The sequence below is a fragment of the Acanthochromis polyacanthus genome, chromosome 9, assembly GCF_021347895.1.
Source record: "Acanthochromis polyacanthus isolate Apoly-LR-REF ecotype Palm Island chromosome 9, KAUST_Apoly_ChrSc, whole genome shotgun sequence".
NCBI lineage: Eukaryota > Metazoa > Chordata > Actinopteri > Pomacentridae > Acanthochromis > Acanthochromis polyacanthus.
In genome coordinates, this window is record NC_067121.1 from 15,003,620 (window position 1) to 15,017,125 (window position 13,506).

The following is a 13,506-nucleotide window of genomic DNA, read 5'->3' on the forward strand; positions in this document are numbered from 1 at the left end:
GCTAGTTAGCTTAGCTACCCCAGGCTGCCCCCATGCACTCGTCTATAAAGCAGTCTGACCAGCACAGTGGACTACGAAGCAGGCTAACCGAGCTCTCGACAGCAAAGACAGGCTAACTTAACCCGGTCCCTCTGCGACGAGAGCGACCACAGCACACTGACCTGGTTCGGCTCAGCCCGCATATACACACTGTCAAACTGGGCTGTCCGCCGCGACAGATATACGGATACACCTCCACGGTGTTAAAGCAGGCAGGCTGAGCACACAGACGGATAAAGCAGACTAACCGAAGGGACCGAAAGCGCTAACACAACACTAGGGCAGGCTAACCCCAGATGGAGACCAACACGGCAGGCTAAAGCAGCTTAGCTTCGCCGACCTCCGTCCGGCTGCGTCTAAAGCGCAGTAATTCAAGCTCGACCGTTAATCCCAAACCGGGATCCACTACCAGCGGACAGCCCGAGTTTCACCGGTTCGTTTAAAAGCTTCGTGTTTTTAACGATTAGCACTTGCCTGGAAGCTGTGTGTCGGTCGTCCTCACTCGCCCGAGGTCTCCCCAGTACTGGAAAAGCCTGGCGGACCGTCAACAAGATGCAGCTAGAGGCTGCACTACAGACCCGTAACGTCACACTGCACACGGGCGGAGAGACGGAGACGTCACCCGGCTGACGGAAACTATGCGGGGGTGTCTCTCGTCTGTTTCTCGGCCTGTCTGTCCGCCTGTCTGTCTGACTGTGTAACACAGTCTGGGAGATCTGTTTCCTCCAGGAGCGGGTAAAGGCACAGAGCAGAGATAACGACAGGCAGGCCAGGGGAAGCCAAAGCTGCGGCTCGGGGTCGTTACAGGGCCCAGCAGTGGGTCAGCACGGTAGCAGCTCCTGAATCTATGTCAAAGAAAACTCAGTGAGGACATTAGTTTGTCCTACACATTGTCCGCATTATATTCCCGTCAAAACACTCATTAGAACACCAATCACTCAATCCATGAGACTTTATTCTTATAGCATTTTTCATGCCCGTATGGCTCATCAGGTTAAGCAGGCGACTCATGTACAGGGGCTGGTCTCGGACGCAGAGGGTTCGATTCCTGCCCGCGGCCCGCTGCACAGTGAATTAGTGGTTAGCACTCTCGCCTTGCAGCAAGAAGATCCCCAGTTCGAATCCTGGGGTAGGCCTGGGATCTTTCTGCATGGAGTTTGCATGTTCTCCCTGTGGGTTTCCTCCGGGGACTCCGGCTTCCTTCCACAGTCCAAAAATATGCTGAAGTTACTCTAAATTGTCCGTAGGTGTGAATGTGAGTGTGATTGTTTGTCTGTATATGTAGCCCTGTGACAGACTGGCGACCTCTCCAGGGTGTCCCCTGCCTTCGCCCAAGTCAGCTGGGATAGGCTCCAGCACTCCCGTGACCCTAGTGAGGATAAAGCGGTGTATAGAGAATAGATGGATGGTAATACAAAGCAGTTTAAAGAATAAAAACAGGAAAACAATAGATTCTAACCCCCATATTTAATTATTATTATATTATTATATATTATTATTATTATATTATATATATATATATATATATATATATATATATATATATATATATAATGGAAAATAAATCTGTAATTTTATTTTTATTTTTTTTTACTTTAAAGCCTTTTTGTTTTTATTTTTCAAATACACAAAAAGATTAATACAATTACAAAAAGACTGTGAATTTACATGTCTAACATAGAAAAGCATTTTTAAAAGGATAAAGCGGTGTATAGAGAATAGATGGATGGTAATACAAAGCAGTTTAAAGAATAAAAACAGGAAAACAATAGATTCTAACCCCCATATTTAATTATTATTATATTATTATATATTATTATATTATATTATTATTATAATATTATTATATATTATATATATATATATATATATATATATATATATATATATATATATAATGGAAAATAAATCTGTAATTTTATTTTATTTTTTTTACTTTAAAGCCTTTTTGTTTTTATTTTTCAAATACACAAAAAGATTAATACAATTACAAAAAGACTGTGAATTTACATTGTCTAACATAGAAAAGCATTTTTAAAAGGATAAAGTGGTGTATAGAGAATGGATGGATGGATGTTGTTATTATGGGCTGCACAGTGGAATAGTGGTTAGCACTTTCGCCTTGCAGCAAGAAGATACCCAGTTCAAATCCCGGGGTGGGCCTGGGATCTTTCTGCATGGAGTTTGCATGTTCTCCCTGTGCATGCGTGGGTTTTCTCTGGCTTCCTCCCACAGTCCAAAAATATGCTGAGGTTAATTGATTACTCTAAATTGCCCGTAGGTGTGAATGCGAGTGTGATTGTTTGTCTATATATGTAGCCCTGCGACAGACTGGCGACCTGTCCAGGGTGTCCCCTGCCTTCGCCTGAGTCAGCTAGGATAGGCTCCAGCCCCCCCGCAACCCTAGTGAGGATAAAGCAGTGTATAGACCCCTGAAGACAGCCATTTTAAATTATTTTAATGATCATTTTATCTCTGCTGGCTCCTTGTTTGAGTCTTTAAATCCTGAGCTGACTAAAGTTGACCCACCCAGTGGAAACTCACCCTTGTTCCCGACATCAACAAGTGGTGGCACCATCAGCCCTTTTGAGTTTACTGCTGTGACTGCCTCTGAGGTTCAGATTGCTCTGAAGAGACTGGACACAGGAAAAGCTCCTGGGCCTGATAATATCGATCTTTTCTTTTTAAAATTGGCTGCTGATTTTATTGCTGAGCCTCTGGCACATATTTTTAACCTGAGTTTTATCAGTAATAAAATCCCTAAAGTTTGGAAATCTGCTTTTATTCTTCCCCTGTTAAAAGGGGGAGAACCTGGTAATGTAAATAACTATAGACCAATTTCCAAATTATGTGTTTTAGCAAAGTTGTTTGAAAGGATCGTCAGTGATCAATTAAAGGATTTTTTAGAGTCAAATAATATTTTATCATCTTTTCAATCTGGTTTTAGAAAACAGCACAGTACTGTAACGGCTGGTCTTAAAGTTTTAAATGATTTTATCGAGGCCCTGGACAGTAAGAAATATTGTGTAGCTCTTTTTATTGATCTTTCTAAAGCCTTTGACACAGTAGATCACAAACTCTTGACTAAAATTTTACATAACATTGGCATTTCTAAATCTGCCACTCATTGGTTCACTGAGTATTTAACAAACAGAACACAGTGTGTGCAGGTGGCTGGATCCACCTCCACTGTTCTGGGTGTTTCCAAAGGGGTGCCCCAAGGCTCAGTCCTGGGACCCATTTTATTTTCAATATATATCAGTGGTTTGTGCTCTACTGTGTCAAATGCATTTTATCACTTTTATGCAGATGATACCATTATTTATTGCTGTTCATCCTCACTCACTCAGGCTTTTGAGTTTTAACAAGCTGCTTTTAATGTTGTACAGTCTCGTCTAAGAACTCTGAAATTGGTTTTAAACACTGAAAAGACAAAGCTCATGGTCTTTTCAAACACAAGTGAGTTACCCACAAATGTCCCAACAGTGGTAACTCAACAAGGAAACCCAGTTGAGCTGGTCTCTCATTATAAGTACCTGGGTTTTCTTTTGGATCATGAGCTTTCTTTTAAAGCACACATTGCAGGCTTGGTCAGCAAACTCAGGGTCAAGCTAGGTTTCTTCTACAGAAACAAATGTTGTTTCTCACTCAGAGCCCGGAAACTGCTTGTGTCAGCAACATTTCTGCCTCTGATTGATTATGGAGATGTGCTCTATCTCGGTGCTCCTACAAAATGTCTCCAGTCCTTAAACACTGTTTATCACAGTGCACTGAGGTTTGTCACGGGTGATGGTCGCCTTACACATCATTGTGACCTGTACATTCGTTCTGGGTTGCCTTCTTTAAGTGCGCGAAGGTATACGCACTGGCTGACACTTGTATACAAAGCAATTCTTGGCTTGGTTCCTTCTTATTTATGCTCTCTTCTTTGGAGAACTACAAGCCACTATGCTTTATGGTCCTGTGATGTTTTTCATCTTTCTGTTCCTCGTGTAAGAACTGAACTGGGGAAGAAAGCGTTCAGTTTTGCTGCTCCAACAGCGTGGAACTCTATACAGACTGAACTGAAGCTGTCAGAGCTCATCTCACTTGGAGCTTTTCGGTCCTTGCTAATGGACAAACAGTATGAAACCATTAAGCAGTGCCTGTGTTTCTGAATAGTTATGCATATTTGATAATTTTCTGTCCTTTACTGCGATTTTTCACTCACAAAAATGCATTTTTAAATTGTTATGTTTTATACTGTTTTTTGCAATATGTATTTACCATGACGTGTGTTGCTGACCTCTTGGCCAGGTCACCCTTGTGAAAGAGATCTTGATCTCAATGGTTTTTTTTACCTGGTTAAATAAAGGTTAAATAAAATAAAATAAATAAATAGAGGATGGATGTTGTTATTATTAAACTTCTACAAGTTATTTTCGGCTTTAGTCTTATTGTAGACTATTTTATTGACATGGCCTTGGTTGACGCTGGCTGGCATGAACTGACATTACAGTTGTTTTACCTACATTGCTTGCTACCCGTCAAGTTTGCAAAAAGGGAGGATGAAGAGAGGAATAAAGAGACGACTGGGTAAAAGACTTCTTTCCCAAAGCTAACCTCCACCCTCTTCATACAGATTGTCCTCCAGTGGGGTCAAGAGGTCAGTCAAAAGGTCTAAAAGGTCTAAAGTGTTATTGTGCTATAGGGATTATGAAATGAGTACAAACACACACACACATATATATGTAGTTATATTGTTATATTGCTTGTTTTTGCAAGGGGCTGAATTCTTTTGGGGGCTGCACAGTGGCATAGTGGTTAGCACTTTCACCTTGCAGCAAGAAGATCCCCGGTTCGAATCCCGGGGTGGGCCTGGGATCTTTCTGCATGGAGTTTGCATGTTCTCGCTGTGCATACGTGCGTTTTCTCCAGGCACTCCGGCTTCCTCCCACAGTCCAAAAATATACTGAGGTTAACTGACAACTCTAAATTGCCCATAGGTGTGAATGTGAGTGTTCGTCTGTATATGTAGCCCTGCGACAGACTGGCGACCTGTCCAGGGTGTCCCCTGCCTTCGCCCAAGTCAGCTGGGATAGGCTCCAGCACCCCCCGTGACCCTAGTGAGGATAAACGGTGTATAGAGAATGGATGGATGGATGAATTCTATTGGAAACTTTTTTTTACTATTGAGTCTGACTGTACAGGATAATTTATAACTCCTGCTCTTTGCGTAAATCCCAATCTGTGAAGGTTATCATCCTCTGTCGACATATGCTGGCATTTTCTCAGCTGGAGTGCACCCTGGCTGCCCCACAATCTGATGTCGCACGTCTGTGAGAGGCTTGATAAAGCTTTGATAAACAACACAGTCGGCCGTTTCACCACAGCCTCTCTCTCGCTCACTCTCTGACAGCAAGGTCAGCAGTTGTATTATGAGAGCAGATGTGTGTACACCCTGTCCAGCCCCAGAGAACAACAAGAGGAACATTGATTTTCCTGTAATAACATCACTCTGTGTATTGTGGTGAGTAAATTAATCTCATATGTGCAATAATATGACCAGCACTGATTGTTCATTAGGGGTCTAAAGCAAAAAGCTGAAGAACAAGGAGGTCAGTGGTGGGGGAGTTGGGATTTACAGACAGACTGTAGCAGACGAGCACATTGATAAGCCTCTCCATTAGACAAGAGACTGTCTAACCATTATTGGACTTAGTACTAAGTGGGCCCTGAGGGCAGACACCATGCAGTCGCTTTCATACATCCTGTCTGGAATCAATGGGAGATATTGAAATATGTCCTAAGTTGTTCAGTGCATGGTGTGTGTAATTTGTGGGTAATGATGCTTACTGAAATGGTGGTCTGAGATCTCACATCGTCACTGCAGAGTGTGAAATGTCAGACAGTTTGGGGCAAATACTGTAATACTGTGATGTATGTCAGCAGGTTGCATCAGGTCTCGTGTGTCAGCCATGTTTATTGAAAAACGCATAATTTCTGTACATATTTTTAGCAAAAATTTCAAAAACCTGAAATCAACCTGTATTATTTTTCCAGTGTTCCTAAACCTGGAGGAAAAAGGTTACTCCACATACTGTAGATCAGGGGTGTCGCAGGCCAAACTCGGCCCGCCAGAGGGTCGAATCCAGCCCGTGATGACTTTGCAAAAGTGTAAAAAATTACAGAGACAACATAAACTGCAATTTTTCAGTAAAAGTAATTGCTATTTTAAAATTTTCCAATGCACTGCCACAACCTTTATGTATTTTTATGCATTTTTATAATACATTTTATAAAATAAATTTTATACATTTACAAGGCAAGGGGATAACTTAACCTTTTCTTTAATAGTTCCCACTTTAGTTTGTATGGTGTGAGGGTTAGAGTAACTACACAAATGTGAAAGTTGTTTTGATCAAAGTACAATTCTCTATTGTTCATTTCCAGATACCTGTGACTAAATGTGTTGAAATTTCTTAAGAAATTTCAGTTTGTTCATAATGTTTTGCAAAAAAAAAGGAAAGTTCATGAAACGTGAACATTTTTTGCACGAACACAAAGGCTAATATTTGAAGTTGTCGTTATTTATAGGTTATTATGCGCTGACTTTACTGGTTTGGCCCATCTTGGTCAAATTGGGCTACACATGGCCCCTGAACTAAAATGAGCTTGACACTCCTGCTATAGATATTCTACCAATAAGATTTTTCACTTGATTTCATAATTGTCTCCTCTTTGCACTGTGGAAACGCATCCTGCAGTTCATCTGAAAAGTCACAGAATTTTTATCATATGATTGGGGGTTATTGGTTGCACCAAGGTGCACAGATTAGAGCAAACATTTTTTCTATGAAAGATGCCTAACTGTTCAGAGGATTAAGCAGAAAGTAGACCAAAATGATTAAACCATACTGACAAAAACATTGCTTTAAAGGTGGATCATATTTAAGGTGAAAGAGTGGGCACTAGCATCCTGGTTATTATTGGGTTTTGCCTTTATCCTAGCTTGAAAAGCTACCTGGATCCCCCCCAACAGACACCAGGACACTGTGACAATTTATCCTGATTTCTGAGCAATTTTGTTGGTTATGAGAAAAAGACAAAACTGCTACAGTTGATCAGAAACAAGGGTGCTGCACAAAAATGAACATCGCAATGAGATTAAAACCAGAAATCCAGTGCACATGTAAACACAGCTATTCAGTAGCTTAAGTCTGCTGTCTATAGCCTATGTGAGTGTCCAAGCAGGACTTGTCCAATACTTCCTCTCCTGAAGTCCAATACCAAAACCTCATTGCAGAGCATCTAGTATTGTTCTCATACCAGTGCTCTTTTCCCTTAATGTATCGCATATGCCTTCCTGTGTGGAAGTCATTGAAAAGATGTCTATGTAGGGAAACATGAGATTGCTGTAGTGCTTGGTCAGTTGTGACGGAATGAAGAAACATTGAATTTTACTGTATAAAGCATTAAAGTGGCTCAGTCCCGATATCCTCTTATAGGGTCAGCATTCCAATCATCAAAATGCTTTAATTGTCTTAGCCTCAAAGCTTCCCCTTACCTGAATTTAAAAGTTTTTTAAACTATTCGCTTGTACTAGTTAGCATTCATGTGATTTTATGATTATAAAGCCTTTTCTAAATCTTTGCTGTTGCATTTTTTAAAGCCATTTGTTATTCTGGTTTTGAAAGGTGCTATAGAGATAAATTTTATTATTATTATTATTTATGTTAATATCTTTAGCTGCTATAATCACTCCCCTCCCTGTGCAAATCCAGTAAAAGAGAAAGACTACAACATAAACACTCCTTGTTTCGCAAAAGAAATAACATAAAAAATTGTGCTCATGAGGAAAGATCAATAAAACCCACAAATGAAGAGACTACTACTTGATTTTGTGATTTATGTATTAAAGTCCCTCTCTAGTCATCGATTAAGCACCTAAAACTAATCTCCATGTATCAAAGTTACATCTTTAGATTTTTTTTGCCTATTAAATTAAAAGCCTCTTTCTGCCTTGAATGTTTTAGGCGTAACTCCACACTGTTAATATTGCTAGAATGTAGTCATGTAGTCTCTACCTCTCTCCACCCACTACTCCATACTCCATGCAGCTCGAGCACACCAGCTCACCTACAACACTGTTCAAACACTGTAAAATTACTCTACTCTACACAATGGAGTTATTGGTGTAACACAGTGATACATGTTTGAATTGGAAACCGAAGAACAACAAAGAACAACAACATTAATAACAGAATAAAATACAGAAAGTCCAAGCTGTGTCTTCCAGCATATAAAAAATACCACATGGAATGGTTGACAGATAAAAGAAAAACTTGATTTTTACCAGAATCGGTCTTTAAGAAAGACTTAAAATGCTGTTACATAAAAAATGACAACACATAACAAAAATACAAATTGCACTGGGAAAGAGTGCAGATGAAATCAGACAGAAATGTGACAGACATGTACGTTATCCAGGGGATTCCCAAATGACACAACTTGTCATGCAGTCTCGTATTATCTGCATTTGTAACAGTGATAGCACTGCAGTCAAGGGGCTTGTTGAGTTTTTGTTGTGAGTATTTGACTCCTATATATTAAGATCTTGCTCCTTTAATGCTCAACCAGGTCGCCTATAACTCTAAGGGCTCCTTCACTGCTCCACGTGTACTTGATCTATACACAGTATGGAGGTGTTCCTTAACTGGGCGGTCATGGAGAATCATCTCAAGTGTCTGCTAATAAAACAAATGCTTTGCTTACACAAGGACTCAAGATGCCTCCATTACAGTCACTGACACACCCATCTTTAGCTACATTGCAGGGAGAATGGAACAAGCATGCTTAACTATGGAGGTTAAGTAACTAACTAACTGCACTAGTCAGGAGCACCACTAAATACAGTATGATAGTGTGTAGACTTGCCAAGTAGAGCACTAGATGCACCTTACATTGCAGTGTGTATGTTTTACTAAAGGACTGCATTTAGCTCCAAGTATGATTCTTGTGCTGCTGCTTAATTAATCTCTTCAGGGACAAAATGAAACACCCAACAAGATAAGTGCAATTACAACAGGTTTTTTTTTTTTTTTTTTTTCCAGATCCTCCTCCGTTTTACATCATTAATTATACAAGGTTAGTCTTCCCTGTGTCTTCCACAGGGTGATGTGGAGGCACAGTGCCTGGGGAGGAGTATCCCAGTTCTCTACCGGAGAGGGCAGAGGAACAATGTCAAACATACCATCATGGGAATACACAATTATGCAAAGACATTTATCCTCATCCTGCCTGAGCCGATGCTGTATTTGTCTCATGCAGTCATACAAGGGGAGTCATTTTTCACAAAATCTACTTCAGCCGAGACAATATACAATTGTTTGGTGAAGCAGGACGTGAAATAAGCCTCACACAATGGGTTTCTCGTCACCACTTGCACACAAATCAATCCATTTTATTATTTTTGACATCATTTCCATGACCCCTTTTTTTCACCTTTTAATACTCAGCACTGTGTGAGGGCAGAGGGGAGTGCTACAGTGTCACTGACCTTTTCAACTCTGTGGATGTCAAGGACCTTCTGTAAGCCAGGCTAGAATCATGTGACCAGTGGAGACACAGGCAGCTGAAGTGGAAAAGCTCAAGCGTATAGTCTCAAGTCTAATTCTCTTCTCTCCAGTTGCCCATGTGGGGAGAGCTCAGGTCTGTGGCCAGCACAGTAGTACTTTGGTAGGAGACAGACTGACGTGCAGCATCAATCCAGGCTAGCCTGCCTGTAAAAACCAGTCTCCAAAGGATGAATCCTACTGACATCTGGGACTTTTGACCTTTCCTCTAGTGCTGCCAAAAGTTGATTGCATCCCACCAACCTCAGCTGCTAAGTGCTACAACACGCCAACACAATAAACTAAGATAGTGACCACTGTAAAAAGTTAAACCTCCTGAATATCATCAGCATTCACAAAGCAGAAATACACATACACTGCACTGAACAAAAATATGAATGCACCATGTAAATGGTCTTCTTTACTAATTTATAGAAAAGGTTCAAAGTCTGATTTCTTTTGTAATACAAAAAGTGTTGCATGTAGTCTGCTGTGCACAACAAGTTTTTGAGCTTTTAAACTGATGACCAATTTTCAACCACTGAGGTAATTCACAGCCTGGTCAGGCGTAACATTAAGGGACAATGATCAGATAGTGAGCAATAGAACGACACTCCTTTGACCAGAGACTATAAAAGGCTACTCTAACATGCAGCTTTTTAAAAAAGAAACGATGCCAAAGATCACAAGCAAAAGATGAGAACAGGCCTTCTGGAGGCCTGATTGATTGAATGTCAGATAGACGTGTCCATGATGCTGTCCTCCAACTTTACCAAACCCCTCAGGAAGAGTGAGGCAACATTCCACAAGCAGCATCAACAACCTCATTAACTCTTCATCTCAGATGTGTGACAAATTACAGTCTTTGCTCTATTGTAGAGATTCTGTATGTTGGAACAAGAAATATTTCTTGCCTATGTCAATGACAATAAAAATAATGAAATAAAATATTGCACATTTTGTATTTCAGTAATCAGTTTTCAGTATATTTGACTCACAACAAAACTTTTAAGTCTGCACCTCAACTTAATTTTGAAAACTGATTGTGTAATACCAGGCTCAGGTAGAGCCCAACAAACACAACCTTGTAACACAATTAAAATCTCACATGGCAACAGCAATAGTTGGCTACCTTAGATGAAACAGACTGTCTTTAGGTTTAGCAGTGCATCACAAAGCATACATTTGTCTATACAACTCACTTTTTAAAATAAATATTAACATTTGTTGATGTAAGTCTTGTCGAACGCTGAAAAATGAGACCTGCCCCTTGATACAACAAAAGAACCAGGCCTATCAAGCATTTTTTATTTCTATCCTAAAAGAAAGAAAATATTCAGAAGCAATTAAAAACACTTTGGTCCCCGTCTGAACTATGATGAAATATTTAACCACCGATGAACCACAGCAGTGACCCCTTAAGTTGACTATTGCTGGAACATAAATTATTTCTGCAAAACACAGAATCACACCCTGAAATCAAGATACAGATGATATAACATGACAGAAGAGGAGGTACCTTCGGGGGAAAAAAAAACTTTTCCAGAGCAAAAGACAACAATATATAAGCAAGGTAGTTCTGTTAGCAGAAAAAAAAATCAGTTTTAAATGAATGACAGACCCACACAAACACAAATGCATATTACCACAAGGAGAGAAATAAAATGTTTATTTTACCATCTGTTTTTCTTTGAACATTAATGAAGTTCACCAGAGATGGTAAACATCCCCAAAACACAAGAAATACAACAAATAGTGTTTCCATTGGCTTCACCAAATAACATTTTGATATCAATGTAGTGATAAAAAAAAGTCTAAATTAAATCTGATTATTCACAAAAAAAGTAACAGGAAAGCAAAAGTAAAAAGTGTAACAGATGAATGTGTTCCTCTGGTCTGGTTACTATGTGAGCCCAAAAACATGAACACAAACAGAGAGATGCTTCGACTGGAAGATAGTCTGGCGGTTCTTCCACCATCACTTAGTGTCGTTACAGTCAAGGAGCAGAGAGTGAATCATCACACCTCTTACATGTTTTAAAGCAGTTTTATAAAATACCTCATTGAAACTGCAGACTACATATAGGAAAAAATGGAGCACAGCAGACAGAGTGCAGTTTTAAAACCACACTTCAAGACCAAAACTGCACTGTGTCATAGGTTTGGGCTTCTAGCCAAGCTCTCATTTTAACAATCACTTAACATTCTGATTTACAACAAACACAGGGAATGGAGAAAATATATTTTTTTAAAAAAGATAACAGAAAGGTATAGTACTAAAAATGAGCCCCCAAAAAATGAATATATAAATTTTATGACAGAGGACAGCACATCTTCCTTTATATACTGTACCCTCTAAAACGTACCAGCAAGACATTTTTCAGAAAACTGTTTCTGTTTTTTGGTCCTGTGTGAATTTCATGGATGGTCAGCAGAGCAAAATCAATCCCTTGCTCCAGCATTCAGGAATTATGTGCTATTCTTCCAGCCCCATTTTCCACCACAGCGAGGTCTTTCATTCACAGTTTGGGAGCATTACCTCAGTATTAGCATTATAGTGCGGTTGAAGTTCCTACATTCTGGGGGAAGGGACCTGAAGCAGACTCTTATTTTCCAGAAGATGAGTATTCCTCTAGTGGTGTTACTCAGGCTGGACAATGACTGGTATGTTATTAAATAAAACATGAGAAAAATATATAGATTTTTTTTTATCTTTTTCCATTTTAAAAGGCTACTGTTATGAGTCTTCTTTCCTCTACAGAAGGGATTTCGCAACAAAGCTAATTCCACAATGACAATTAATGTCAGTTTTGTCCAACTGTGGCTTGAAGCTAAAAAGGCCTTGACTAACAAATATCCTCAATAGTAGTTTTGTGTATATATACAAATAAAATCGAAAACACCCACCAGGTGGAAGGAAAGGATGCTCAGTCTGTCAGGGGTCGTGCCTCATCCCTCCTGCCCCCACGCACAGCAACCTTGGAAGAACTTTGTAGCCACACTGGCTACTGATAGAGGCCCCCGATGAGAGAATTGATATCAGTGCAGATTTACATGATATAAAAATAATTAAGAAAGAAGGTAGGCTTAAGGGCAAGTGGTTATAAATGGCAGAGTGTGAGACTAGTTTTGGCAAATAAGTGTTCTACTGTGCATGTGCGGCGCTCAAACAGAAGGTTGATGTCATCAGGCTGTCTCGTAACCATGCAGCTTGAAGACACTGAGACGCCACGTAAACACGTGCATGAGTGTGTGTTCATGTGTGCGTGTGGGTGGCGTGCATGAGCACAGATGTCACATCCCTCACACACACTCCTCTGCTGACATCAGCAAAGGGTTGATGTACTCGAAGCCTTCAAACTCAGACTGGTCAATCTTCTTGACCACATCACTAAAATAAAAAAGGGATTAAAAATGTTATAAAAAGAACATAAATTTACTGAAAATTACACTTGAAAATGACAGCAAACGAAGTAGGAACTCACTCGTCGTCAGGCGTGAGTTGGATGGGCTCATTGGTGAACTGGGCGTCAAAGTTGTCCAGTCCGAATTCCCCTGAGATGTTGGGCTTGAATGGAGGGACCACCTGCTTCTGCTCCAGCTAATAAAACAGCAAAGAAGTCATGAATACACCAACATTAAAATGAATATTTTCCCTAAAAAGGAATAATCTGCTACTGCAATTATTTTCAAATAATCAATTATTTGATCAGTGGACTTAAATCTCCAAGTATTTTGATCATTTCATAGACCCTCCAGAAAAACGCGATTATGCGATCGCATGAATTCCCGCATTAATCACCAAAATGCCGCTGATTATGCGGGGGTCAATTATTTCCCAAAAGGCCGCATAATCCCCGCAAAACAGTGCATA

General features: G+C 40.0%; 2 protein-coding genes across 6 annotated transcripts in view; both read right to left on the minus strand.

Annotated features, from left to right (window-relative positions):
• The window catches only part of skila (SKI-like proto-oncogene a), a 54,528-nt gene extending 53,094 nt beyond the window's left edge, over window positions 1-1,434 (minus strand). The window contains exon 1 of one of the 2 annotated variants that reach the window (XM_051953356.1): window positions 510-1,434. The gene's annotated coding sequence lies outside the window, so the exon portion shown is untranslated. The remainder of the gene's footprint in view (window positions 1-509) is intronic. The other variant, XM_051953355.1, reaches the window with a different exon arrangement.
• Window positions 1,435-11,284: 9,850 nt separating this feature from the next.
• Window positions 11,285-13,506, minus strand: part of prkci (protein kinase C, iota) — a 70,448-nt gene continuing 68,226 nt past the window's right edge. For all 4 annotated transcript variants that reach the window (XM_051953368.1, XM_051953367.1, XM_051953366.1 and 1 more), the window contains 2 exons: window positions 13,118-13,233; window positions 11,285-13,023 (listed from right to left, as the gene is read on the minus strand). In XM_051953368.1, coding sequence (XP_051809328.1) covers window positions 12,936-13,023; window positions 13,118-13,233 — 204 coding nt within the window. In that variant the 3' untranslated portion in view covers window positions 11,285-12,935. The remainder of the gene's footprint in view (window positions 13,024-13,117; window positions 13,234-13,506) is intronic.